Source organism: Salvelinus alpinus, chromosome 19, assembly GCF_045679555.1.
Source record: "Salvelinus alpinus chromosome 19, SLU_Salpinus.1, whole genome shotgun sequence".
Classification (NCBI taxonomy): domain Eukaryota; kingdom Metazoa; phylum Chordata; class Actinopteri; order Salmoniformes; family Salmonidae; genus Salvelinus; species Salvelinus alpinus.
The window spans coordinates 45519796-45547048 of record NC_092104.1 but is presented as its reverse complement, the minus strand read 5'-3'; the positions used below and the strand labels follow the sequence as shown (position 1 = coordinate 45547048).

General features: G+C 43.4%; 1 protein-coding gene across 1 annotated transcript in view; it reads left to right on the top strand.

Moving 5' to 3' along the window:
• The window catches only part of LOC139545717 (mediator of RNA polymerase II transcription subunit 27-like), a 103256-nt gene that overhangs the window by 29254 nt on the left and 46749 nt on the right, over window positions 1-27253 (top strand). Inside the window, exons 3-4 of the mRNA XM_071353782.1 lie at window positions 14161-14291; window positions 26721-26814. Of these exons, the coding sequence (XP_071209883.1) occupies window positions 14161-14291; window positions 26721-26814 (225 nt within the window). The remainder of the gene's footprint in view (window positions 1-14160; window positions 14292-26720; window positions 26815-27253) is intronic.

Below are 27253 nucleotides of genomic sequence, written 5' to 3'. Positions count from 1 at the left end.
GGTAGCGGTCCTGCTGCTGGGTTGTTGCCCTCCTACGGCCTCCTCCACGTCTCCTGATGTACTGGCCTGTCTCCTGGTAGCGCCTCCATGCTCTGGACACTACGCTGACAGACACAGCAAACCTTCTTGCCACAGCTCGCATTGATGTGCCATCCTGGATGAGCTGCACTACTTGAGCCACTTGTGTGGGTTGTAGACTCCGTCTCATGCTACCACTAGAGTGAAAGCACCGCCAGCATTCAAAAGTGACCAAAACATCAGCCAGGAAGCATAGGAACTGAGAAGTGGTCTGTGGTCACCACCTGCAGAACCAGTCCTTTATTGGGGGGTGTCTTGCTAATTGCCTATCATTTCCACCTTTTGTCTATTCCATTTGCACAACAGCATGTGAAATTTATTGTCAATCAGTGTTGCTTCCTAAGTGGACAGTTTGATTTCACAGAAGTGTGATTGACTTGGAGTTACATTGTGTTGTTTAAGTGTTCCCTTTATTTTTTTGAGCAGTGTATATAAAAATACAATAAAATAAAAACTCTAAACGCTAAAACGACAGTTTGGCTATAGCGCAGAATCGAACGCAACTGGATGAGTCATGATGAAAGACATGGTTGAAAGCCTGTGCAGGCAATGGCAAATATTTTCTAATATTCCTTTGTGGTAGAAGGGCTAAACAGGTTTATGTGGTGTGTCTGTGTCTGCACATGATGGGGCAATGACTGTCTGATGAGGAACTGGCTGTCTTTCCGTAGTGAGCTAGGTTATAGGTCTACATCATGGGCTGGACATAAACAGTCTAACATCTTCAGAACTGGATCATAATTAGAGGTGGACCGATTAATCGGCCGATTTTCAAGTTTTCATAACAAGCGGTAATCGGCCTTTTTGGACGCCGATTATGGCCGATTACATTGTAATCCACGAGGAAACTGCGTGGCAGGCTGACCACCTGTTATGCGAGTACAGCTTCAAAAGGACCGTGTGGCGGTCACAAATCACAGCCTACTTCAACTTCGCCAAACGTGGGATGATTTAACAAAAGCGCATTCGCGAAAAAAGCACAATCGTTGCACGAATGTACCTAACCATAAACATCAGTGCCTTTTTTAAAATCTGTACACTGTATATTTTTAAAAACCTGCATATTTAGTTAATATTGCCTGCTAACATTAATTTATTTTAACTAGGGGAAATTGTGTCACTTCTCTTGCGTATAGTGCAAGCAGAGTCAGGGTATATGCAACAGTTTGGGCCGCCTGGCTCGTTCTTCCTAACAAAGACCGTAATTAATTTGACATAATTATGACATAACATTGAAGATTGTGCAATATAACAGCAATATTTAGACTTAGGGATGCCACCCGAATGGTTCCGTATTTCACTGAAAGAATAAACGTTTTGTTTTCAAAATGATAGTTTCCGGATTTGACCATATTAATGACCAAAGGCTCGTATTTCTGTGTTTATTTTATTATAATTAAGTCTATGATTTGATATTTGATAGAGCAGTCTGACTGAGCGGTGGTAGGCTTCTTAACTGGGAATATTGAAGAACTGGGAATATTGAACCACCAGCTTTCATATGTTCTCATGTTCTGAGCAAGGATCTTAAAAGTTAGCTTTTTTACATGTCACGTATTGCACTTTTACTTCCTTCTCCAACACTGTGTTTTTGCATTATTTAAACCAAATTGAACATGTTTCATTATTTATTTGAGACTAAATAGATTTTATTGATGTATTATATTAAGTTAAAATTAGTGTTCATTCAGTATTGTTGTAATTGTCATTATTACAAATAAATAAATAAAAAATCGTCCGATTTAATCGGTATCGGCTTTTTTTGGTCCTCCAATAATCGGTATCGGCGTTCAAAAATCATAATCGGTCGACCTCTAATGGTGACCAGTGAAATACACCTGCTGGAGCGTGTGCTGCGGGTGGGTGCTGCTATGGTGACCAGTGAACTGAGGTAAGGCGGGGCTTTACCTCGCAAAGACTTATAAATGACCTGGAGCCAGTGGGTTTGGCGACGAATATGAAGTGAGGCCCAGCCAACGAGCGCATACAGGTCGCAGTGGTGGGTAGTATATGGGGCTTTGGTGACAAAACGGATGTCGCTGTGATAGACTGCATCCAATTTGCTGAGTAGAGTGTTGGAGGCTGTTTTATAAACGATATCGCTGAAGTCTGTAGGATAGTCAGTTTTACAAGGGTATGTTTGGCAGCATGAGTGAAGGATGCTTTGTTGCGAGATAAGAAGCCGATTCTAGATTTAATTTTGGATTGGAGATGCTTAATGTGAGTCTGGAAGGAGAGTTTACAGTCTAACCAGACACCTAGGTATTTGTAATTGTCCACATATTCTAAGTCAGAACCGTCCAGAGTTGTGATGCTGGACGAGCAGGCAGGTCCGGGCAGCGATTGGTTGAAGAGCATGCATTTAGTTTTACTTGCATTTAAGAGCAGTTGGAGGCCACGGAAGGAGAGTTGTATGGCATTGAAGCTCGTCTGGAGGTTAGTTAATAACAGTGTCCAAAGAATGGCCAGAAGTATACAGCATGGTGTCTTCTGCGTAGAGGTGGATCAGAGAATCACCAGCAGCAAGAGCGACATCATTGATATATACAGAGAAGAGTCGGCCCAAGAAATGAACCCTGTGGCACCCCCATAGAGACAGACTGCCAGAGGTCCGAACAACAGGCCCTCCGATTTGACACACTGAACTCTATCTGAGAAGTAGTTGGTGAACCAGGCGATGCAGTCATTTGAGAAACCAAGGCGGTCGAGTCTGCCGATAAGAATGTGGTGATTTACAGAGTCTAAATATTGACGTAATGCACTACTTTCTCTTGTATACTGAGGACATAGGGAAGTTTTGCAGTGGAAAAGAGAAGAATGTTCCTATCTGAAAGCTAGAAAAAAATGTGTAGCTCGCAACATGTTTAATTAAAAAAATATATGCTCTCATGCTAGAAAAGGTTGAAGCCCACTGTGCTAAACCATCGTGTGTCACATTACGATGTCGTCACCATCGACGAAGTCGTCGCCATCAACGATGGCTGTCAATCATCGTCGAAAGACAATGCTGTCGTAATATCGCCCAACCTTACCCCAATCACACTTCTTTACATTTTTTATATCTGTTGCGCTATTCGTACGCGTTAATTTGTGCACAAAATAAACTGTTACCCAAGAGTATCTCAACCGGTTGTCGTTGAAGGAGTAAAATGACTATTATTGTTCATCCTGAGTTTGAAATAGCTGAACTCCATAATGTGGCTAGGCTACTAATGTATAGTGCTAAGCTGTATCCTGCAGACTGGAGTGCTACATTTCCCCCAACCCTCCCAGCCCTGTTTGCCTCCACAAGGTCACATTGCCAGCGGCAGTCCTACGTTCCCCACTAAAAAAGAAAAAACCCATACAGCTAATGAGTTCAGAGATTAAGGAGCCACAATTAGGGCTCAGACACACCAAGGATACTGACTGCTGAGAGATACTTAGCACCTCTGCACAGAGTGTCGGCTAGTTAACCTTTTGTTGTTCACATAGCACAGATCCACCACTGATCCAACAGTCACAATACTCCAGACCACAAGGTGGCAGTAGCTTGTTTAGCTTGTGCCTGCTGTAGATGGCTAATGTTTGCTAACTAGCTAGTTTGCTGTGCTAATGTTGCTGCTAGCTAGCTAGCTAGAATGTGGTAAGCCCTTGTTAATACTAGCCAGATGGCCACAACTAGATAAAAACATTTTTTTATAAAAAATAAAAAAAACTGGGCAAGTCAGTTAAGAAAAAAATATTATTTACAATAACGGCCTACCCCTGCCAAACCCGGACGACGCTGGGCCAATTGTGTGCCTCCCTATGGGACTCCCAATCATGGCCGGATATGATATAGCCTATGTGATAACTAGCGTAGCTAGCAACATTATAATTACATCACAATGGATTCATTTTGTTATGAAGCAGCTGCCTGCTAGCTGCCGATAGTCAATGGAGGAGCTAGTTAGCCATGTTGTGCTACTGGCAAATGGTGATGCAAACGTTAGCTAGCAAGAGCACTGGCTTTGGCAGTATGGGATAATTGAGAGTGAATTACATTATTTCTTCATCTTGCTAGATAAATAGCTTGTAAATGCATTTAGTGTTGTGTGCATTGTGCTGCACTTGCCACCCCATTCGTTTCATATGAAGTGTGTGTGTGACTGCCTTGTTAATTTAGCGAGCCAACGTTAGTTAGCTAGCTAGCTACCTAACAAAAATATCATTTTTCAAGCACAACTCCTTAGCTAGATGTAAATATGTGTTATGGAGCTTTATTGTTTTAGTTAGAACAATTGTGATTAAAAGGGAAAAAGTGCCCTCTTTTTTTCCCTTTTTCTTGTCACTCCTTTCAGGTCCCCCATGTGGACGTTCGTGCTCTGATTGTTTTAAAGTAAAGTTGTTGGCCATTGCCAAGCATTGTGATTCTGCAAGTAGAAAGGTTCATCTGTACCAGGTCGGTACGCAGCAGGTACATCTTTTGTAGAAGCAAGAGAAGGAATGGCCTCCTACAGTGCTAAGTACCTACTGGCAGACATATTTCTCGGTGTGTCTGACCTCTTAGTCCTACCTTTCTGTAAATTGGTCCCGATAGCAAATTACACATTGATGTTATCGATCTCCATTCACTTGCATTTAATTAAATTAGTGAAAAGGTTCACATCTTGCTTTTATGTACTGCTGGATTGAAATTCAATTCAACATATCGTTTTATGCATTAGAATGCAATGCTAGAATGCAGTAATAGTGTGCCTTTTTTTACAACCTCACTTGCTGGTGGTAAAACACCTTGTGTAATAGCATATTTCTCTCCTAATGTCATTACTAATGTCAGTATCTTTCTCTGTGAACTAGTCTGATTGTTTTGTTCTCTGCACAATCCCAATATTCCATCAGCAGGTTGTAAGTCTTAATCATCTGTTGAACAAGGCTGTCAAGTCAGACGAATGGCGGGGCTCAGCCCCTTACCCATGTTAGGATCAGAGAGCAGAATGCTCGCCTCCACATACCACGGCTCTGCCCTGCCGGTAATGATGGAGCACATGTCTGCAGATTGCTGCAAAAGGACCAACTAATAGGCTGGTCAGTTTGAAAGATCTGGACTGCGAGGGGGGAGGGAGAATCAACTTTTAAAAAGCAGCGACCTTTTGAAAATATGCTGCTCAGAGAAAAGATGTTTGATGTTCAAACTTTGCTGGCTTGTATCCCTTATTAGTTCTCAGACAAGGGACTATAAAGCTTAGAGAACAAGTCGCCTGTGTTTGCTTTCGCCTGCTAATTCCTTATTAAAAAAGTTTAGGACGGCAGGGGACCTTTGATAACAGATTCCTAATATTTGTTTTCTGAATACCACACATTCATCTGTAACTGCTCATGTCTGATGTTTTCAGAAGGACCTTTTCATCTTGGATTTATTATTATTTTCAATGTGTTTCACTCCTACAACTAGCCTACAAGTTGCGTTGAACTCGTGGACATGATGATTTTCAGTCGATCTTCTTTTAGCAAGAATATTTAAATCTTTCAAAGCACACTTTGTCAATTGCATTTGCCGATGATGCCTGGTGCCTCACCAATTTGCACGTCCCTGTTGTTTCTGAGAACCAATTGCTGCCTTTGTTAAAATTCCTCTATGCTGTAAGTACGAATCTCCATTTCAGTTTTTATTAGTAAAACATTTTGATGATAAAAAAAAAAAAAGGAAAATGTGTTCACAGCCATTCTGGCAGCGGTCATTGGCAGTTAGGCTCTTATTAAAACACGGCTGCACTGTCACACCGCTGCGTCTCCTTGTTCAATCACAGCCAGTAGAAACTTGTTTAAACCCAAATGAGTTTCCTGGGAGGAATATGACCGATCTTATTTGCGTTTCAGATGACCCTGATTTATGAGAAATACGCCCCAGAAAAAAGCCTTCAACCTGAAACTCTGTGGCTGATATTTCTAGATGAATTAAACCTATGACAGCAGTACAACTGCCTGTCTACAACTCTTTCTCGGTGCATGTTGTCTTCTGCATTTCCTCTTCCTTCACTGCTCCCTTGTCGCTGCCTCTTGGAAGCTACCAACCAAGGACATTTCCAATGTCAGCCTTATGAAAGACACAAAGCCTGCTTGATTTATCTGACTGTATTCATACTGTATCATCGTACTTCTGCTTGTTCCGTCACTGTCCTGTGATGAAGAAGTGAATGGCAAAATCCAGAAGCAATAATGAGTTGTATAAACCACTACAGTGAGAAGACCTCATTGTAGAGGTGGAGGTTTTTCATCAGGCCTTTACTCTGGCATCTAGGCTACGACTGCACAGAGACGCATGAAGATGTATGAAATTGGATGAGCTATTTATCATTGTCTGCTTCTGTCAGTCAAAAGTTTAACTCAAGTCAACTATTTTCAGATTAGCTGCATGTAACATCTGTTTTACAATCAACATAAATAATCAGTCTTCAGAATTAACCCTCTTAGAGCTGGGAGATATATTTGTATTTTATGGTGGATTTTTACAATACCGTCTATAAAGGTATTTTGATACAGTGCTAAATAAAATAAAAGTTCTTCAAAATGGACTACCTCACTGTCAGTTGTGTCCTATTTTGGTTGAGTGCAAAGCAATCAGAAGGGAGAATTCCCATTTAAATCCACTTAGAATTAATTTGTTGCCATCCTAGGGTCACGTGCTACTCATAAAACATTAAGAACTTATATTATTCCGAAACATAAAATACCATCAAATACCGCCGTACCTCCAAAAATAAAAAATAAATGTTATTTTGTCCATATCGCGCAGCCCTAGCTCCTCTGTAATTCCCTCTTTTTTGTGTTTTGACATGATCAACATTTGTTCCAATCTAAAATGTGAATGAAAGTGTTTCCCCAGACTTACTTTGATGCTCCCACTAGTCCTATAGTTAAAAATCTTTGGCTGTCCAGTCCCATTATGCTGGGTGGGGAGGAGTTAGGGGGAGTTGTGGAGGTAGGGGACCTGGGCAGGCAAGGAAACAGCTGGCTCTTATTGAATGGAATGGGAAGCAGGAGACTATAGCTTGTGTAAGAGCTGAATGGGGATAATGCCAGGTTGTGTTCACACGCCCCCTGCTGTTCCCACTCTCTTCCACGTGAGCCTTTTGGGATTGTTATGTAACTTCACTGAAAAAAGGGAAGAGAGGCTGTCAAACAGTTAGAAAAATTCATGTTTTTTTGCCCCCTTTTGAAGATGCTCACAGTTTTATTCAGTATTATCTTCTGTGCCTCTGTGAAAGAATTCCCAAACAATATTGTGAAGTGGGATCAGAGCCAGTAGTATTGAATATTGCGTAGGCCTTACAGTATGTTGCTGCCGAGGGGGGTTTGGGTAGTTTCTAGAGGCCCTCTTGGCCGCAGAGACAAACGTTTGCTGGTTTAAAACTAATTTCCTGCAATTCTACACATTTAGCTATGGGGCAGATGGAACATGTTACAGTTTTAAAGCATTTTACAGTTTTAAAATATAGATGCAACATGTCAAGTATTGGTCCCATTTTTCATCAGGTGAAATAAAAGGTCACAGAAATTTTCCGTACGCACAAAAAGCGTATTTTGTTGAAATGTTGTACACAAATTTGTTTACATCCCTGTTATTGAGCATTTCTCCTTTGCCAAGATAATCCATCGACTTGACAGGTGTGACATATCAAGAAGCTGATTAAACAGCATGATCATTACACAGGTGCACAAGAATTTGGCGGTACGTCCAACCGGGCACACGACCACATGCAACCACACCAACCCAGGACTTCCACATCCAGCTTCTTCACCTGCGCCACCCAGACAGCTGATGAAACTGTGGGTCTGCACAAACTGTCGGAAACCATCTGTGTGCTCGTTGTCCTCACCAGGGTCCTGACCTGACTACAGTTCGGCGTTGTAATCCGACGTCGGTGGGCAAATGCTCATTTTCGATGGCCAACGGCACGCTGGAGAAGTGTGCTCTTCACGAATGAATCCCAGTTTCAACTGTACCGGGCAGATGGCAGACAGTGTGTATGGCATTGTGTGGGCGAGCGGCTTGCTGATGTCAACGTTGTGAACAGATTGCCCAGTGGTGGGGTTATTGTATGGGCAGGCATAAGCTACGGACAATAAACACAATTGCAATTTGAATGCACAGAGATACCGTGACGAGATCCTGGGGCCCATTGTCATGCCATTCATCACTTCATGTTTCAGCATGATAATGCACGGCCTCATGTCACAAGGATCTGTAAACAATTCCTGGAAGCTGCAAATGTCCCAATTCTTCCATGGCCTGCATACTCACCAGATACATCACCCATTGAGCATGTTTGGGATGTTCTCGATCGATGTGTACGACAGCGTGTTCCAGTTCCCGCCAATGTCCAGAAACTTTGCGCAGCCATTCAGGAGGAGTGGAACAACATTCCACAGGCCACAATCAACAGCCTGATAAACTCTGTACAGATGAAATGTTGCGCTGCATGAGGCAAATGGTGGTCCCACCAGGTACTGACTGATCCATTTTCTGATCCACGCCCCTACCTTTCTTTTAGAGGTATCTGTGACCAACAAATGCATGTCTGTATTCCCAGTGATGTGAAATCCATAGATTAGGGCCTAATTAATGTATTTCAATTAACTGAATTCCTTATGAACTACAACACCAGTCTCAACGTCATCAGTGAAGAGGCGACTCCGGGATGCTAGCCTTCTAGGCAGAGTTGCAAAGAAAAAGCCATATCTCAGACTGGCCAATAAAAATAAAAGATGAAGATGGGCAAACAAACACAGACATTGGACAGAGGAACTCTGCCGAGAAAGCCAGCTTCCCGGAGTCGCCTCTTCACTGTTGACGTTGAGACTGGTGTTTTGCGGGTACTATTTAATGAAGCTGCCAGTTGAGGACTTGCGAGGCGTCTGTTTCTCAAACTAGACACTCCAATGTACTTGTCCTCTTGCTCAGTTGTGCACCGTGGCCTCGCACTCCTCTTTCTATTCTGGTTAGAGCCAGAATAGAATAAATAAGTAATGAGAAATGACAGTCCATCATTACTTTAAGACATGGTGCCTTTGTGTGGCGCAGAGTATGCGAGCGGATAATCTCTGCATGTGTGGTTCCCACCATGAAGCATGGAGGAGGTAGTGTGGGGTTGCTTTGCTGGTGACACTGTCTGTGATTTATTTAGAATTCAAGGCACACTTAGCCATGTTGGTTAACACAGCATTCTGCAGCAATACGCCATCCAATCTGGTTTGCACTTAGTCCCACTATCATTTGTTTTCCAATAGGGCAGTGACCCAACACACCTCCAGGCTGTGAAAGGGCTATTTGACCAAGAAGGAGAGTGATGGCATGCTGCATCAGATGACCTGGCCTCCAGTCACCCGAACTCAACCCAGTTGAGATGGTTTGGGGTGAGTTGGACCGCAGAGTGAAGGAAATGCTGCCAACAAGTGCTCAGCATATGTGGGAACTCCTTCAAGACTGATGGAAAATCATTCCAGGTGAAGCTGGAAAATTCTAGATCACCTGTACTCCACACACAGAGACGCGTACAAAGCTCTCCCTCGCCCTCCATTTGGTAAATCCGACCACAACTCTATCCTCCTGATTCCTGCTTACAAGCAAAAATTAAAGCAGTAAGCACCAGTGTCTCGGTCTATAAAAAAATGGTCAGATGAAGCATATGCTAAACTACAGGACTGCTTTGCTATCACAGACTGGAACATGTTCCGGGATTCTTCCGATGACATTGAGGAATACACCACATCAGTCACTGGCTTTATCAATAAGTGCATTGAGGACGTCGTCCCCACAGTGGCTGTACGTACATACCCCAACCAGAAGCCATGGATTACAGGCAAAATTCGCACTGAGCTAAAGGGTAGAGCTGCCGCTTTCAAGGAGCGGGACTCTAACCCGGAAGAAATCCCGCTATGCCCTGCGACGAACCATCAAACAGGAAAAGCGTCAATACAGGGCTAAGATTTAATCATACTACACCGGCTCTGACGCTCGTCGGATGTGGCAGGGCTTGCAAACTATTACATACTACAAAGGGAAGCACAGCCGCGAGCTGCTCAGTGACACAAGCCTACCAGACGAGCTAAATCACTTCTATGCTCGCTTCGAGGCAAGCAACAGTGAGGCATGCATGAGAGCATCAGCTGTTCCGGACGACTGTGGGATCACGCTCTCCGTAGCCGACGTGAGTAAGACCTTTAAACAGGTCAACATACACAAGGCTGCAGGGCCAGACGGATTACCAGGACGTGTGCTCCGGGCATGTGCTGACTAACTGGCAGGTGTCTTCACTGACATTTTCAACATGTCCCTGATTGAGTCTGTAATACCAACATGCTTCAAGCAGACCACCATAGTCCCTGTTCCCAAGAACACAAAGGCAACCTGCTTAAATGACTACAGACCCGTAGCACTCACGTCCGTAGCCATGGAGTGCTTTGAAAGGCTGGTAATGGCTCACATAAACACCATTATCCCAGAAACCCTAGACCCACTCCAATTTGCATACCGCCCAAACAGATCCACAGATGATGCAATCTCTATTGCACTCCACACTGCCCTTTCCCACCTGGAGAAAAGGAAAACCTATGTGAGAATGCTGTTCATTGACTACAGCTCAGCGTTCAACACCATAGTACCCTCAAAGCTCATCACCAAGCTAAGGATCCTGGGACTAAACACCTCCCTATGCAACTGGATCCTGGACTTCCTGACAGGCCACCCCCAGGTGGTGAGGGTAGGTAGCAACACATCTGCCACGCTGATCCTCAACACTGGAGCTCCCCAGGGGTGCGTGCTCAGTCCCCTCCTGTACTCCCTGTTCACCCACGACTGCATGGCCAGGCACGACTCCAACACCATCATTAAGTTTTCTGACGACACAACAGTGGTAGGCCTGATCACCGACAACGACGAGACAGCCTATAGGGAGGAGGTCAGAGACCTGGCCGGGTGGTGCCAGAATAACAACCTATCCCTCAACGTAACCAAGACTAAGGAGAAGATTGTGGACTACAGGAAAAGGAGCACCGAGCACGTCCCCATTCTCATCGACGGGGCTGTAGTGGAGCAGGTTAAGAGCTTCAAATTCCTTGGTGTCCACATCAACAACAAACTAGATTGTTTCAAACACACCAAGACAGTTGTGAAGAGGGCACAACAAAGCCTATTCCCCCTCATGAAACTAAAAAGATTTGGCATGGGTCCTGAGATCCTCAAAAGGTTCTACAGCTGCAACATTGAGAGCATCCTGACCGGTTGCATCACTGCCTGGTACGGCAATTGCTCGGCCTCCGACCGCAAGGCACTTCAGAGGGTAGTGCTTGCGGCCCAGTACATCACTGGGGCAAAGCTTCCTGCCATCCAGGAGCTCTATATTTCAGGCGGTGTCAGAGGAAGGCCCTAAAAATTGTCAAAGACCCCAGCCACCCCAGTCATAGACTGTTCTCTCTACTACCGCATGGCAAGCGGTACCGGAGTGCCAAGTCTAGGACAAAAAGGCTTCTCAACAGTTTTTACCCCCAGTCATGAGACTCCTGAACAGGTAACCAAATGGTTACCCGGACTATTTGCATTGTGTGCCCCCCCCCCCAACCCCTCTTTTACGCTGCTGCTACTCTCTGTTTATCTTATATGCATAGTCACTTTAACTATACATTCATGTACATACTACCTAAATTGGCCCGACCAACCAGTGCTCCCGCACATTGGCTAACCGGGCTATCTGCATTGTGTCCTACCACCCGCCAACCCCTCTTTTTACGTGTCTGCTACTCTCTGTTCATCATATATGCATAGTCACATTCTACCTCCATAAGCCTGACTAACAGGTGTCTGTATATAGCCTTGCTACTCTTTTTTCAAATGTCTTTTTACTGTTGTTTTATTTCTTTACTTACCTACACACACACACACACATACCTTCTTTTTTCTCCCGCACCATTGGTTAGAGCCTGTAAGTAAGCATTTCACTGTAAGGTCTATACCTGTTGTATTCGGCGCACGTGACAAATAAACTTCGATTTGATTTGGTTGAATGCCAAGAGTGTGCAAAACTGTCATCAAGGCAAAGAGTGGCTACTTTGAAGAATCTCAAATATATTTTGATTTGTTTTAACACTTTTTTGGTTACTACATGATTCCATGTGTATTATTTCATAGTTTTGATGTCTTCACTATTATTCTATAATGTAGAAAATAGTAAAAATAAAGAAAAACCCTTGAATGAGTAGGTTTGTGCTGCTAAATGCACGAAGGGGAAGCACTCAGCTACATCGGACATATGGCCTAAAGCAACACTATCTTCTCTGCAGTTTTGTTTATTTATTTCTATCCAGTGTGTTTAGCATTCAGGTTGGGCTTCCCTGGGCACCAGTCCAGCAGCACTGGGCTGCTTCACGATCCAGGTCTTACAAACTAGCCTCATTAGCCACGAAGAGTAGGCTTGGTCAATTAAAATAAATCCCTGTTAGCACAGCTGCTTTGGTCAGCCAAATGTAGCTCGGGGAGCGCTGTGTAGTCTGCCTCTCGCCTAGTGAACGGCGCTCTGTAGCCGCATATCTTGACTAATTATTTCAAGAGGAGGAATATTTTAATAGCAATTAATGAGCTGCGGGATTATGTGAGCCCCAATTTAAGTGCTCTGTCTGTGAATGAGCGCTATGAAGAATCCCCAAAGAAGTGAAGTACCGGATGGCTGGCGGAATTAGTCCAGGTGAGACCTGCCACCGGTTTGCACTGCAGTCTGGGGAGAGCCTAGGGAATGGTCCTAGGTTGTCCTCTAGTTGTTGATTTGGTTTCTTACTCTCCTTTTGTGGTAACACTATGGCAATACCAGTATACTGCATAATGATGCAGGATACGTTAAAATTTGTCATAAGCATGGCTTTATCAAATCTGCTATTTTCAAACTTTTTATACGTTGACTAATAAAATATTATTATAGATGCTTATAACATTATGGTAACACATTATACTAAATTCTTACCAAATTAGTAATGTGTTTATCAGGCTTGTATATCGCCAGTTTTATAAATCCAGATGTTACATCTACTTTTTGAGTTTTTATATTTTGAATATCAAATAGAGGGATTTCTGGTCCCTTTAGGATTTTCTGTCACATTTGATACCAGTCATTGGGCTGTGTGACTGACACTGATTGAAACACCTGTGTCTTCTGCATAGCTTCCGTCTCTTTCACGACGTTTCATCAGACGGGGAGCAGAGCTGCCGACAGGCTTCTGCCGCTTCCACATCAAAGTGAGAGCTGCTTTACTTGCCATGCATCGCTCCCAAACTAACGACAGGAGGAGAGGGGGAGGTAGAGTGGGCAGGAGCGGAGGATATAGTTGGGCTACAAAACCAAATATTTCTCCTTTTAAGTGAGCGGAGTGTTGTCAGGCTTGCGATTTAGCTTTGGGGAAACAGTCGGCTACGATGTCTCAATTAAACTTGATGATGACTTTTTTATTTTTTCTTATTTTTCTCTACTCTGTTGCCAGTAATGTTTTCGTGTGAATTGTACGATTTTGTGTGGGCTGCCCGAGGCTAGAACAGAGGACAAATTATAATACATGTTGTTACTGGTAGGGCAGCTTTCAAGTTGTCACGTGTCAGTTAACTCAAGGTCAGATTTCTACCTTCATTAACTTTCGTCTGACGCCTGTCACATTACTGTCACATAGTTGGCCTTGGAGCTGTGTTTTAAGTGTCTCAAGGTTTAGTGGCGAAAACAGACCCAGACTAGGTCAGCTGTTGGCTATTCTCCATGTATGTTTGATGTGATGTGGTTTAGAGCTGCCTGGCTGCGCAGGATGATCTCCACCCTGTGGTAGCGATAGTGTCGTCTGAAATGGCCTGTCCTTCTCACCACTAATAGGCTGCACACGGTAGACGCACAGCCTACCGCGTGGTTTCAATTGGCTCTGTGAGCCAGAGCATGGGGCTTGCAACACCACAGAGTTGTGGGCTTGATTCCAGCCAATGAGATACTGTCTTCACTAATGCCTAATGTTTCCTTTTAGGCCTAGTTACTGTACTAACACATGGCATGTTTCAAAAATATATATTTTCTGTTCTTTTCTCTCCCCATTTAGTTACAATACCATGCTGGCTTGGCGTCCAGTCTTCTCAACCAGCAGTCACTCAAGCGCTCAGCTAACCAAATGGGGGCATCAGCCAAGAGAAGACCCAAAGTCCAGCCCAGTACCCTGGTTCTGCCACCACAGTGAGTACAGCTCCTCTTCTTCCTGCTCGCGCATTTCCATGATAGTTGGGAAAGCAGTGACTGAAAGATGAATGATCTCACTCCAATTGTTTTTCCTCAGTTTAGTGTCGTCGTAGTCCCGAGGGATCACATAATGGGAATAAAGCGGTGCATTGTCTTATTTTGTTGTCTTGGGCCGTAGACCTCTTGCTTCGATAGGAGAGTGGGGGAAGGGCATGCAGAAAGTCTGGATGGATGGATTGAGGGATGACATCCCCAATGAAAGATGAAAGAGTGGGTGTAGGAAAGAGAAGAGTGTGGTCCCCAGCTGGCATAGCTGCTACAAAATCTGAAATACATTGTGTGTTGGGCTCTTATGGATAGTCCTTGATCAGTGTGGCATTGTACCCTGGTCTTTGAAATGTCCCACCTTTTTTCAGAAATGTTTGTCAGTGTGCCTTTTGAAAGACATGGGCTACTCTTTTCATAATGTTGTTACAGTGCAAGTTATTGTGCGACTTTTATATAATTTAAAGTCCTTCGGGTAGATGAGGTTTGTAGAATGTGTGGAAAAGGCACCTGGTGCACTCTTCTGTTCACCCTCACACCACTTGTCAACAAAGAAAGATCCTCACAAAATGTCAGATTCACTGGGTTTGGGTGACATTTTCCTCCATATTTCCCATCTGGCATTTTAGACGTTTTTGGCATGGGAGGTAGGGCCGGCGTCGCTCAGTAAAGTGTCTGCACTCTGGATGTAAAAGGAAATATCAATAGTGGGGAACAGTGAAGGCACGGCTGTCACTGTAAATCTTCCCGGAGCAGCTTCTCACTGGTCGGTTTCCTGCGTTGTGCAGGAGGGGTGACTCTGGGCTTTGGGGAACTCTAATGGCTCCGTACAGCACAGGAAGAGAGCGAGGTGAAGAGCGGAGCAAGGTGAAGCCAACCAGCGGCTCCTCTGTCAAACGTCATTGTCCTGATGAATTTGCCGTTTCTAAAAGGAGCACCCAGCGCATGAATTATGCAGGACAACCTTCATGCGAGGTGGCTTTTAAGTTTTTTTGCATCCACCCTCCTGCATTGCCAGCTGTTTTCGCCCTGCGTTCTTCTATATGTACAGAAATGCCCCAGAAAGTGCACAGTGTAATGATGGTATAACAAATAAATGTTGTGGTCGTGAATGAATATAGATGATATGATATTGGGTTTATGCAGATACTTTAGCTACCAAGTAGTCAAGTCCTGAGTAGACACATTTCTGTTGGAGAGTAGATCAATGGCAGGCCATTAGAGATTGGCATATTTGATTGTTCAAGTCGAATCTGCTTTGTCAGCCTTGAAAACGATCTTGTTATAGGTATGGAGATACCAGGTTATACAATCTGATAGCCTATTAGTCCGACACTAGACACAGGAAGGACTTGTTATGCAGGAGTCATGATCTAAGACTGGATGCTGAAGAGATTAACAGATAATAGAAGACACCGGACTGCTAACTAGCAGGCCTCATGCTAAGAAATTGATGGGGATGTGGCTTTGGGAGCAACGTTTTTTTTAACAGATGCATACAGTATGAAAAGGGCCTGGAGTTATGGGACACTTTTTGAGGCACTGTGTTTTTTCAGGTATTTAGGAAATGTTCTTTAATTGACACAAGCTCCAATCAATCAATCAATCAATGTCTGGTTGGTCATGTGTTTTGTGGGGGGACCGCCTAAGCCATGGGATGCGTAGCTCTGCGAATCTTAAGTGAAGTGCCAATATTCTATTAGTCTGAATTTGCCGAAACAGTTAATGGTCAGAACACTATCAATTAGGAATATCGCTAGCAATAACCGAATACATTTTGGGGGAATTGCATACCTACAGTAGGAAAGAGGAGAATATCTATCTAATGATGTCAATTTTATTTCTCAACTCCTAATATCACACTAATTACACTCATTGGAGCCACTTACACTCACTGGAGTATCTGACATAGGCTTTGAAAAAGCACCCGTGGCTATGCTACCAGTGTGGCAAGTGCTGCTGTTAAGCTTTCTAGACTTGGACATACAGTACCAGTGAAAAGTTTGGACACACCTACTCATTCAAGGGTTTTTCTTTATTTTTACTATTTTCTACATTGTCGAAAAATAGTGAAGACATCACAACTATGAAATAACACATATGGACTCATGTAGTGACCAAAAAAGTGTTAAACAAATCAAAATAGATTTTTAGATCCTTCATTTGATCCTTCAGCCACCATTTGCCTCGATGACAACTATTCTGCCCTTGAGTTGCGTTCCCATGCAAAACTAGACAGATAGCTAACAACTAAGTCTTCAATAAAACTCCCAAGGCGTAACTTTTCTTGAATGAATATATTGTAAACGTTTATGTTGTAAAACTGCAAAACACAGAAAAGAATATACTTTAGTATTCAATTCACACCAACATACTGTAGCTGTACATTATACATTTGAAGTTGCATGAATACAAAGCACGTGCTACGGTACCATGCATCTGGCATGATGCCAAACCATATAGCTAATTGCTTTCTCATATGGTAATTAACTAATTCCTTTCATTACTCTAATAATGTACAACCATCTATGTAGAATAACAAGGCATATTACACTAGAAACAGTAACAAAAATACAGTATTGTATATTTTACAATTCGTTTGCATGACGCACGAGCAAAGTAATACAGCTAACATCATACATGAAAGGCATTGCAATTTGTGAGTAAATGCAACCAACCAACATTGATATGTAAGAAACTCTATCAATAACAAGATTATCATCATTAGCTAAATGCTTGAATCGAACTTACAAACAAATATTTTCCAAGGCTGAAGCGTGACAAGAAATAACTACACTGAAAGACCTGCACCGTAGCGTTGTTTTTAGCTGCTTCTAAGCGTGCAGAACGAATTCTCTACTTCCTGTTTGTGTACACTCTAAGTACCAGAAAGCTCCACTAGGGGGCAAATAACATCATGGAACACAATGAAAATCCATTTTAACTATTGTAATAAAATAATCTGTTACCTTCTAACAGGATGGCAGCACAACAACGTTGCACACTCTTGGCATTCTCTCAACCAGCTTCAACCTGGGCAAGAAAAGGTTGACGACCCCTGTGCTCTAAATGGAGCCATGCCGAATGTAATCAGCTAAACTGGCACGTTGTGACTGACTCCTGTCATGCATAAACCAACCTCCCGTAGACAGCTAGCCCCCATATCTGGATTATTACCGTCCTAAGTGGTTAACACATTTAGGTTAATCATGCATCTCTTTGAGCTGCTGCTCTGTTTATCCAGAGATGCAGTGACCAAATTAGAGCAATTGTGCTCTCTCTATTGTTAAAAGCAAAGACAAATTGATGATTAAAGTGGAACTAACCACTACGTTTCATAGCTAATCCGACTAACTGATATAAAATTCCTTCTTGTTTTGGGAGGGTACCACTATAATACTATGGTGATATTGCCTGTGCTTCTGGAAAGTCACCAGGAAACTTTGCGCGGTGCAAGGTCACTTTTGAGTGACTCATGCTGGGCGTGTCGTCTGTTGGCCAACGATGATCAGTTCGTCACTCCGGGGACACAGGCCTTTGTCCTTGGAGCATCGATTCAAAGTGGCGTTGTCAGCTTGGGCCTGCCCATTCCCATCAACAGAGAGGCTAAGCAGATCTATTAGAAGCAAGCCTGGAATTTGTGATTTTAGGGGCAAGGCCATTTGGCCTTCAAGAGGTGCCCAATCTGCCAGAGAGCCAAGGCCATCTGCTAGGGCACCAAGGCCGTTAAACCAAAATAACCAATTAAATGTATTTTAAAACGTATGTGTATGTAAATGTACATGAATAATTTGCCTACATGTCAAGGTGTAGGTGATAGACTATGCGTATTGGCTACAGCATCTCATGTCCACACCGATGCTGACATGAGAGGCACCAGAAAATATAGCCAAAGTTTAATGAGACTTTTAATTACATATAGTGTATATAGGCTAAACGCCAGTCATGTTTGATAAATATAATGTAGTATATTTAATAGTAACGCCTAAATGCTTGATTGTGTCAACATACTTGAGGCACTGTTCTGTGCTTGTTGCGCACCGCAACATCACCCACATTGCAATTTGAGCAGAGGCAGTCATACTTTTTAAACCTTTTAACCATAAACGTAATTGTTTAAAACCTGGATGTTTTTTATTTTATGAGGCATGTCTTACCTTGTTTCAAAGTAGCCTAGCCAAACTCCCGACCATAGGAATGTTGAGAGAGTTATTTTATAATCACTTTCTCATATGCCATTGAAAAAGTATTTCTCTCTTGTTGTATTAGTTTTCAAATCAACTTTCTTTCGTTGTCCAGCAGCCAAAGACACAATCTTAGTCATATTAACAACCCATGCTAGTTGTTGCATCTTTAGATCTTCCCTCTTTCTACATGTCTAAAGATGATTTTCCTCTATGTCCCATGAAACCGCTCGCATTGGCAGTGCGCTTTTACAAATGATGATGTTTTCGCGCTAATTGCATTTTGGAACATTTGCGTGTGTAGCCTACTGCCGTGTGCGCATTGCTGCGCTTATAATGTGAATAAATAATAGTTTATCAGCATTTTAAGCTAAACGTCCTGATTTTGTTGCATCAGCGTCATTGCTTTTAAAAAATATATATGTGCAGTGATTGTAGGAATTTGGGATCTATCGGCCCACAAATGTCCCAGAGTCTGTTAGGAATATTTATTTCTCACACAGAACGACAAGATGACCAATAGAATAGGTCAACTGTTGTACTATGGGAGATAGTAGATTGGCATAGGCTAGTGATTTGACTGTTTGTTACTCATCTTGTTGGCTGAGGAAAAGTAAATGTGGACAGTTCAGTGTGTGCCTGGGGAATTCAATAAGAAGGACGCGCGCTGTTCATCCCTGATGTTGCATCCCCGATGTGTCCGGTCTTCACTTGTACTTTGGAGCTGCGATGCCTGTGAGAACGACACAATCACGTGACTGGCATTGGCTAATAAGAATTTCAATACTCTATCTGAGAGAGCCGTGTGAGTGAGAGCTGCTTCGAAGCACACCGAATGGCAACTGGGAGAAGTGAATTATAATTATTATATTCAGCCCAAGGGCACAATGGCCACTTTGGCCGCAAGGCATTGCTTTTTTTAGGGGGCATTACAGCCACAGAAGGGTGGGGGGCGTCGATGCCGTCGGGAAATTGGCGGTCTGATTAGGAGCCATCCCCGCTGCACTTCTCTCTTAGGTCTGGCCCTGTCACAAGCATCACACAAACTCACAGGCCCCACTCGCATATTAAGACTGTATTAACATAGGAGGTGGAACATTTCCCAAACACATGTAGTAGCCATTTTTCACATTGGTCTCTGAATGTAACATCCCATTGTAACTGGGGTGATAACTTCCAAATGGTTGGGCTGTGACCGTCATGGAATTTCCGGTTATTTGTCAGGCGTATGACCACGGTCACCATTATAATAGTTTTTAATAGAAAGGGGGAAAAAGCCCCCCATTGTCTCTTCTCCTCCGCTTCTAAATGCATGTTCTGCTGCAAACGTTGGGTTGAATGGGGAACGTTTCATCACGTTGTAAAGAATCAATTTTATTGTGGAAAATGACTCAGCTGCACTTTTTTAATGCCGGGCCATCCCATCTTCAGTCAGCTATTCATTCCACAACACAACATTCTAAAACTGTCTAGTTTTCCTCCTCTCGTCTTTCATTATATCGGCTGTTAAATGTAAACCAGGCTTACCTTTTGCTGCTTTTGAGTAAAGCTTGTCGAAGTTGATTTTAAAAGTTTTCTTTTTGGCCTCCCGAGTGGCTCAGGACGCACTGCAACGGTGCTAGCTGTGCCACTAGAGATCCTGGTTCAAATCCAGGCTCTGTCGTAGCCGGCCGCAACCGGGTGACCCATGGGGGAGTGCACATTTGGTCCAGCGTCATCCGGATTAGGGGAGGGTTTGGCCGGCCGGGATGTTCTTGTCCCATCGCGCTCTAGCGACTCCTGTGGCGGACCGGGCACATGCATGCTGACACAGTCGACAGGTGTACTGTGTTTCCTCCGACACATTGGTGCAGCTGGCTTCCGGGTTAAGCAGTCATTGTATCAAGAAGCAGTGCGGCTTAACTGGGTTGTGTTTCGGAGGACGCACGGCTCTCGACCTTCGCCTCTCCCGAGTCCGCATGGAAGTTGCAGCGATGGGACAAGACTGTAGCTACCAATTGGGGAGAAAAAGGGGTAATACTAATAATAGTTTATTTATTTTAAATGTTAATGACGGTTATTTTGTTTTCATCACTTTCTTCGTGCATAATCATTTGTTGCTCGATTAAACAGTTACCCTGCCAGGCCTACCAAATGTGTTTGTCTTCTCGATGAAACTTGGGTCCTCGCAGCTTTGGTTTTTCCCATTCTCCATAACGGACTTGGTCAGACACCGTCCACTTCTTTTTTAATTCAGGTGATATTTGGATATATTTGTCCTGCAGATTGTACTATAACAATTCACAAATGTTTGAATTAGTGAACTTAGGCCTAATCATTGGCATGCAGACGCTGGTTTGGCTCTGGGCATCCTGTATCCGGTGCTGCATTGCGACACAGTAGAGTTGAGGAGGATGAAATTTCAGTCATCAGTTATCCCTGATTAGACTGAACAGCAAGTCAGACCGCTCTGATTTATCAGTATTCATCTCAGTGAGCCATGCAGTCACAAGCAAGGGAATATCTGACCACTCCTCATAATCAACTGCAACGTTTGCAGGTGTAAGAGAAATGTTAGGCTCCATCCCCAAACACTCTGGCAAGCTGATACCAGTCTGTCAGTTGTTGTTTGTCATCTCTCTTAGTTATAATTCGCCGTCATGAAACTGCGCTAGATCCGATTTGTCTTGGTACTCGCAGATCACTTTTCAAATACTTTTTTGAGGGTTTTCACCTGCTCAGCGGCTCCTAATGGTAATCTGGAGTATTCACATTCAAGACACTCTTCACAGTGGATTCTTAAACTATGTAACATAACTTCCCTTTATGTCTATATTTCCTTAGTGTTCATTAACTTTGCATTTAAATTACAAGGTTAATAGAAAGAAGCCCAAATGACTTGTAGATATTCTAAAGGCTAATCCTTTAAAGGGAAATTTCACTAACTTTTGCTATTTTAAAAAACATCTTTTGCTTTTTTTGTAATTAGTCCACTGTTGATACAGTACCAGCAAGTTTTGCATGTCACCAGTCAAGTTCTCATATGATGCAAAACACATCATCATGATGATGTGGCCAGTGACACACTGCTTCTTAAGTTCAATATCTTGACCCTGACTGCATGTGCTGGAATTGAAATATAATTATTAGAACAGGCATCCCCATTCAAGTCAATGATGGCATAATGGGTAGACTGGCGGCCATTGCGAGGTGTACCCATAGGAGCAAAGCAGGAAGTAAAATACGACGGTCCCGTTCTGTCAGCTTGTGTGGCTTACCACTTCACGGCTGGGCCGTTGTTGCTCCTAGACTTTTCCACTTCACAATTACAGCACTTACAGTTGACCGGGGCAGCTCTAGCAGGGCAGAAATTATGACGAACTGGCTTGTTGGAAAGGTGGCATGTTGAAAGTCACTGAGCTCTTCAGTAAGGTCATTCTACTGTCAATGTTTGTCTATGGAGATTGCATGGCAGTGTGCTCGATTTTATACACCTGTCAGCAACGGGTGTGGCTGAAATAGCCAAATCCACTCATTTGAAAGGGTGTCCACATACTTTTGTATATATAGTGTATGTGCAAATATATGTGCTGTGATTTATTGATTCAACTCAAATGACATTATAAAAAATACATTCCATTGCATGAGCCACATCAGTTAACATCATTTGAATTATCAAATCAAAGTTTATTTGTCACGTGCGCCGAATACAACAGGTGTAGACCTTACAGTAAAATGCTTACTTACAGGCTCTAACCAATAGTGCGGGGGAAAAAAAGGTGTGTGTGTGTGTGTGTGTGTGTGTGTGTGTGTGTGTGTGTGTGTGTGTGTGTGTGTGTGTGTGTGTGTGTGTGTAAATAAAACAACAGTAAAAATACATTTGAAAATAAGAGTAGCAAGGCTATATACAGACACCGGTTAGTCAGGCTTATTGAGGTAGTATGTACATGTAGGTATGGTTAAAGTGCATATATGATGAACAGAGAGTAGCAGTAGTGTAAAAGGAGGGGTTGGCGGGTGGTGGGACACAATGCAGATAGCCCAGTTAGCCAATGTGCGGGAGCACTGGTTGGTCGGGCCAATTGAGGTAGTATGTACATGGACGTAAAAGAGGGGTTGGGGGGGGCACACAATGTAAATAGTCCGGGTAACCATTGGTTACCTGTTCAGAAGTCTTATGGCTTGGGGGTAAAAACTGTTGAGAAGCCTTTTTGTCCTAGACTTGGCACTCCGGTACCGCTTGCCATGCGGTAGTAGAGAGAACAGTCTATGACTGGGGTGGCTGGGGTCTTTGACAATTTTTAGGGCCTTCCTCTGACACCGCCTGGTGTAGAGGTCCTGGATGGCAGGCAGCTTTGCCCCAGTGATGTATTGGGCCGTACGCACTACCCTCTGAAGTGCCTTGCGGTCAGAGGCCGAGCAATTGCCGTACCAGGAAGTGATGCAACCGGTCAGGATGCTCTCGATGTTGCAGCTGTAGAACCTTTTGAGGATCTCAGGACCCATGCCAAATCCTTTTAGTTTCCTGAGGGGGAATAGGCTTTGTCGTGCCCTCTTCACGACTGTCTTGGTGTGTTTGGACCATTCTAGTTTGTTGTTGATGTGGACACCAAGGGATTTGAAGCTCTCAACCTGCTCCACTACAGCCCCGTCGATGAGAATGGGGACGTGCTCGGTGCTCCTTTTCCTGTAGTCCACAATCATCTCCTTAGTCTTGGTTACGTTGAGGGATAGGTTGTTATTCTGGCACCACCCGGCCAGGTCTCTGACCTCCTCCCTATAGGCTGTCTCGTCGTTGTCGGTGATCAGGCCTACCACTGTTGTGTCGTCTGCAAACTTAATGATGGTGTTGTACTTGTGCCTGGCCATGCAGTCGTGGGTGAACAGGGAGTACAGGAGGGGACTGAGCACTCACCCCTGGGGATCTCCAGTGTTGAGGATCAGTGTGGCAGATGTGTTGCTACCTACCCTCACCACCTGGGGGCGACCCGTCATTCTACATTACCATGGAAATGATTGCATCACAATACCAGGGAGCCATTGCGAGTATAATCATGAGTGTACCAGTCAAATTGGCAGGGTTAGAGGTTCCAACCATGGAGTTAGGAATTAGAATGGACATGAACCCAATTAGTCATTAGAATCGCCAGTTGCCCATCCCTGATGTACATTTAACCAGTTCTAAAATCCCAAACTACGGTTCACAATGCTCCCACATATGGAAATCGAGCCTGCGAGAAGAGCTATTTGACGTGGGAACTGTGGGACACTGTGTCCAAGGAGGTACAAGTAGCTATATGTGTGGAAAACATTTCATCACAAGTAAGACATTTAACTTGTTTAGTCTGTTTGAAACTCCGCTCATTACTTGTAGCTGTAAAGTCTGTTTATTTGTGTTGTTGGTCTTGGCTATCTAGCTAGCACTCACTCACGTGGCTGCTAGCACCGTCATGAAAAGGGGCATGAGCGAAGCCCTTCAATATTCAATTTTTCTAAGTTGTGAGATCGCACGGGAGCAGACAATGTTTAAAATAGGGGTGTGTGCCCAGTACTCGGACAAAACTATCAACTGTCAATTTACGGATACGAGTACAAGTATGGCCATGTCGGCACAGCCCTAGTTGAAAAGTAATCTTTAGACATGTTTCTTAAATGTAGTTTTGACTAAAACAAGCAGAAAACAAGAAAATAGTGTTTGAAAAAGGTAAAGTTTTTGCTGTGAGCCAATGCGGTAACCGCAGGTTGTTTTCCGCCACATTCTATCTAATAGCGACTGGGACCATTCTGGAACTTTGAGGATTTGTGACATAGCCTCTCTAGTAATTTAATAGGATACATAGCCTCTCTAGTAATTTAATAGGATTTCTATGGTTCCAACTTCAAAGTCCGTTCTATTCATTCTATTTCTATGTGTGCTACTGCTCTATTGTGCCTAGGCAACCAAAGACGTGTTTGTTTACTTGTTTCAGCAAGGAACAACAAAGTTTCAGCACGTTAAGAGTCCATGTTATGACCGAAACAGACTCAACCGCACGCCGTCCTGTTTTCAGTCGGTTGTTCGTTCCACACACACAAAATGTATTTTACCGGTTATGACTGCTGCAAAAATTCAACACTGGCTACATGATGATGTCCCGCAATCACCTGCCGCCCCTGCAGTGTGTTCCGCACAATTGGGGACATGGTGGCGAGTTCTAAATGTTGAATTTGATTCAACATTTAGAATTTTCGTCGGCTGTCGATGATGGCTTCCAAACTTGAGCCAATCAGAGCAGGAGGGTGCTCTTCCGACAAGAAAATTTGGCTGTGCAGTCCACAGCGACCGGACACCTTTTACGCCATTTATGTTTTAAGCTTGAGTCCACCGAATACAACCATGCTGCCATCTTTAGACTATTGTCCCTCATCAGGGCCACATTTGTTGTGTGCACTACAGCCATGGCAGAGCTCACAGTTTCCCAATACACATAAATAATGATCTCCAAAATAGTTTAAAAGAAAAGTTTTGAGATATGATATGGACAAAAAATACCACCCGTAGTCTCTCAATAAACATCCATCCACCTCCCCTATGCCATATCCTCATTTTGCCTACATACTTACAGGCTCAAAGAGAAAAAGCAATGCAGACCACTGCCCTTCTATGTGTACTCTAGTGTTCAGTGAGATTAAAAAGAAGCAAAAGGATGACAAGTATTAGAACAAAAAGATGATATCTGTATTTGACACTCTCAACCCCATCCTCATTTTGTATTTAAGGAGCAGCTTCATAACAAGAAATTAGGCTTATTCTAAATGAGTATCCCCATGCTGCAGGGTTTGCCTTAGGGAAGTGAACTTTTACATGGAGACTGGATGCAGCCATACATCCAAGTGTTGTTCTTCTAAGGTTAAGAAATGGAGGTAGTTGTTTCTGTACAGGGTAGTTGCACTGAAGTTCTCAATGTTGAACCATACATGTACCAGGGATTGTTTTTGGTCAGGCTTAAATATCTTGGTTTGGTTGGAACTGGAACTTGGAACTCCTAGCCCAGAATGCCAAGTAGGTTCTCTAACGCCTAGGGAGATTTGAATTTACTATACTATACTTGAATCAGTGAAAATGTGTTGTTTTGTGTTGTTGTTAAACGAGTTTCACTCTCAAGATGAATTATTAAGCAGCTAAATGTAAGAACAAGTCTTGTCTTGTAACTGGCTGGCAGTCTGGCACCCTACAGTGCCGGCAATTGAGAGTTCTGAATCTCCATTTAACAACTCTACTGCCTATGTTCATCCCAATGCACATAGTGAGAATGTAGACCTAAAGTTTGATGTGTATGTGGCTATGGTGTGCGAGAACACACCAGTGAACTTCTGTACATGTTGGTCAAAAATGGTAATTACATGATTGTGGGTCTCTTGACTTCTGTATGACTTTTAAATTCATTCTTAATATGAGATTTTCTTTTCATGTCTATTTTGAATGACATCCGTAGGTCTGTCGATGGCTCATGGCTAACAAGATTCTCATTATATTTCGATTAGCATGCAAGCACTTGTGGCCTCGCAGTCCAGGTTAAAAGTGATCCCTAGCAGCGCTGACAGTTAACAGGGTCCCCCTGGCGAAGGTTTAAGGGTGCAAGTGGATTGATGTTTGGGAGGTTTGGGGGTCAACCAGACTGAGAACAGTGTTAAAGCTGTCTGTCTCTCTTAGCCATGACTGTCGGTCTATCTGTGGCATTGATGTGAGAGCTGCTGCTGCTGTAGTGTACTCAAATACTGGCTTGGAGGGAAAGAAGTTGGGGGGTGCCTTCTAAAGGAGCAAGTATCCTACAAGATGACAGAGTAGCCTGGCGAGTAAGGCTACTATTATGTACAGAGTTAGAAGTGTGTGTGAGTGCATGCGTCACGTGTTTGTTTGATTAGGGATGGATGAGTGGCTGATTATGGGTCATTAGTATTATCAGACTAATGTGATCAATTGGGAATTTGTTTCTTTGAAACCATTGATTAACATCAGGAAAACATTGATTCAACTGCGCTTCAGATGTTGAATAATTTCAAGTGTAAATCATCTAAAATATTTGTTAAGAAAAGATACGTGACCTAAAACATTTAGACTCTACACGTCAATAACACAGCAGGACATTTTGCTTTTCTAGGTCTGTGGATTGATGTAGTTTGAAACCTGTTTGTTGTTAATTTCCAAAAGGCAAAAATGGACTTTCTCCTCCTCCAGGTATGTGGACGACGTGATATCGAGGATCGGCCGGATGTTCCCAGACATGTCGATTGAGCTCTTCCGACCCAATGGGACATCGGCAGTACTTCTGGTAAGATTCCTCCTCACCACCGGGCATCCAACACGTCTCTGGTTCAAAACGCTCTGCTTCGCTCACTTTCAACATCTGACCAATTATTGAAATTTGGAGGGCACCTCCCAATATAAATATATAAACAAGCTGACCAAGATGATATTTGCATGGTGTCAACAATATCCACAAAAGAGCACTGAAATGCAAGCTATGCACGCAGTTTTTCCTCCATCGGATTTCAGGATGGAGGGTGCCCTGGCCAAGTGCAGGTTGCTGACCATGAATGCCAAAAGAATGAATGGATTAATGCGCTATTATTGTGAAAACCATGATAGAGGAACTGGGTCAAGTTCCTTGACCAATGAGTGTCATGTACAGTGCAGATGAAAGGGTACTTACTGTACGACTTCTGTTCATGCAAGAGGTAGAATATAGAGAAACCTCTTCAATCGTCTGA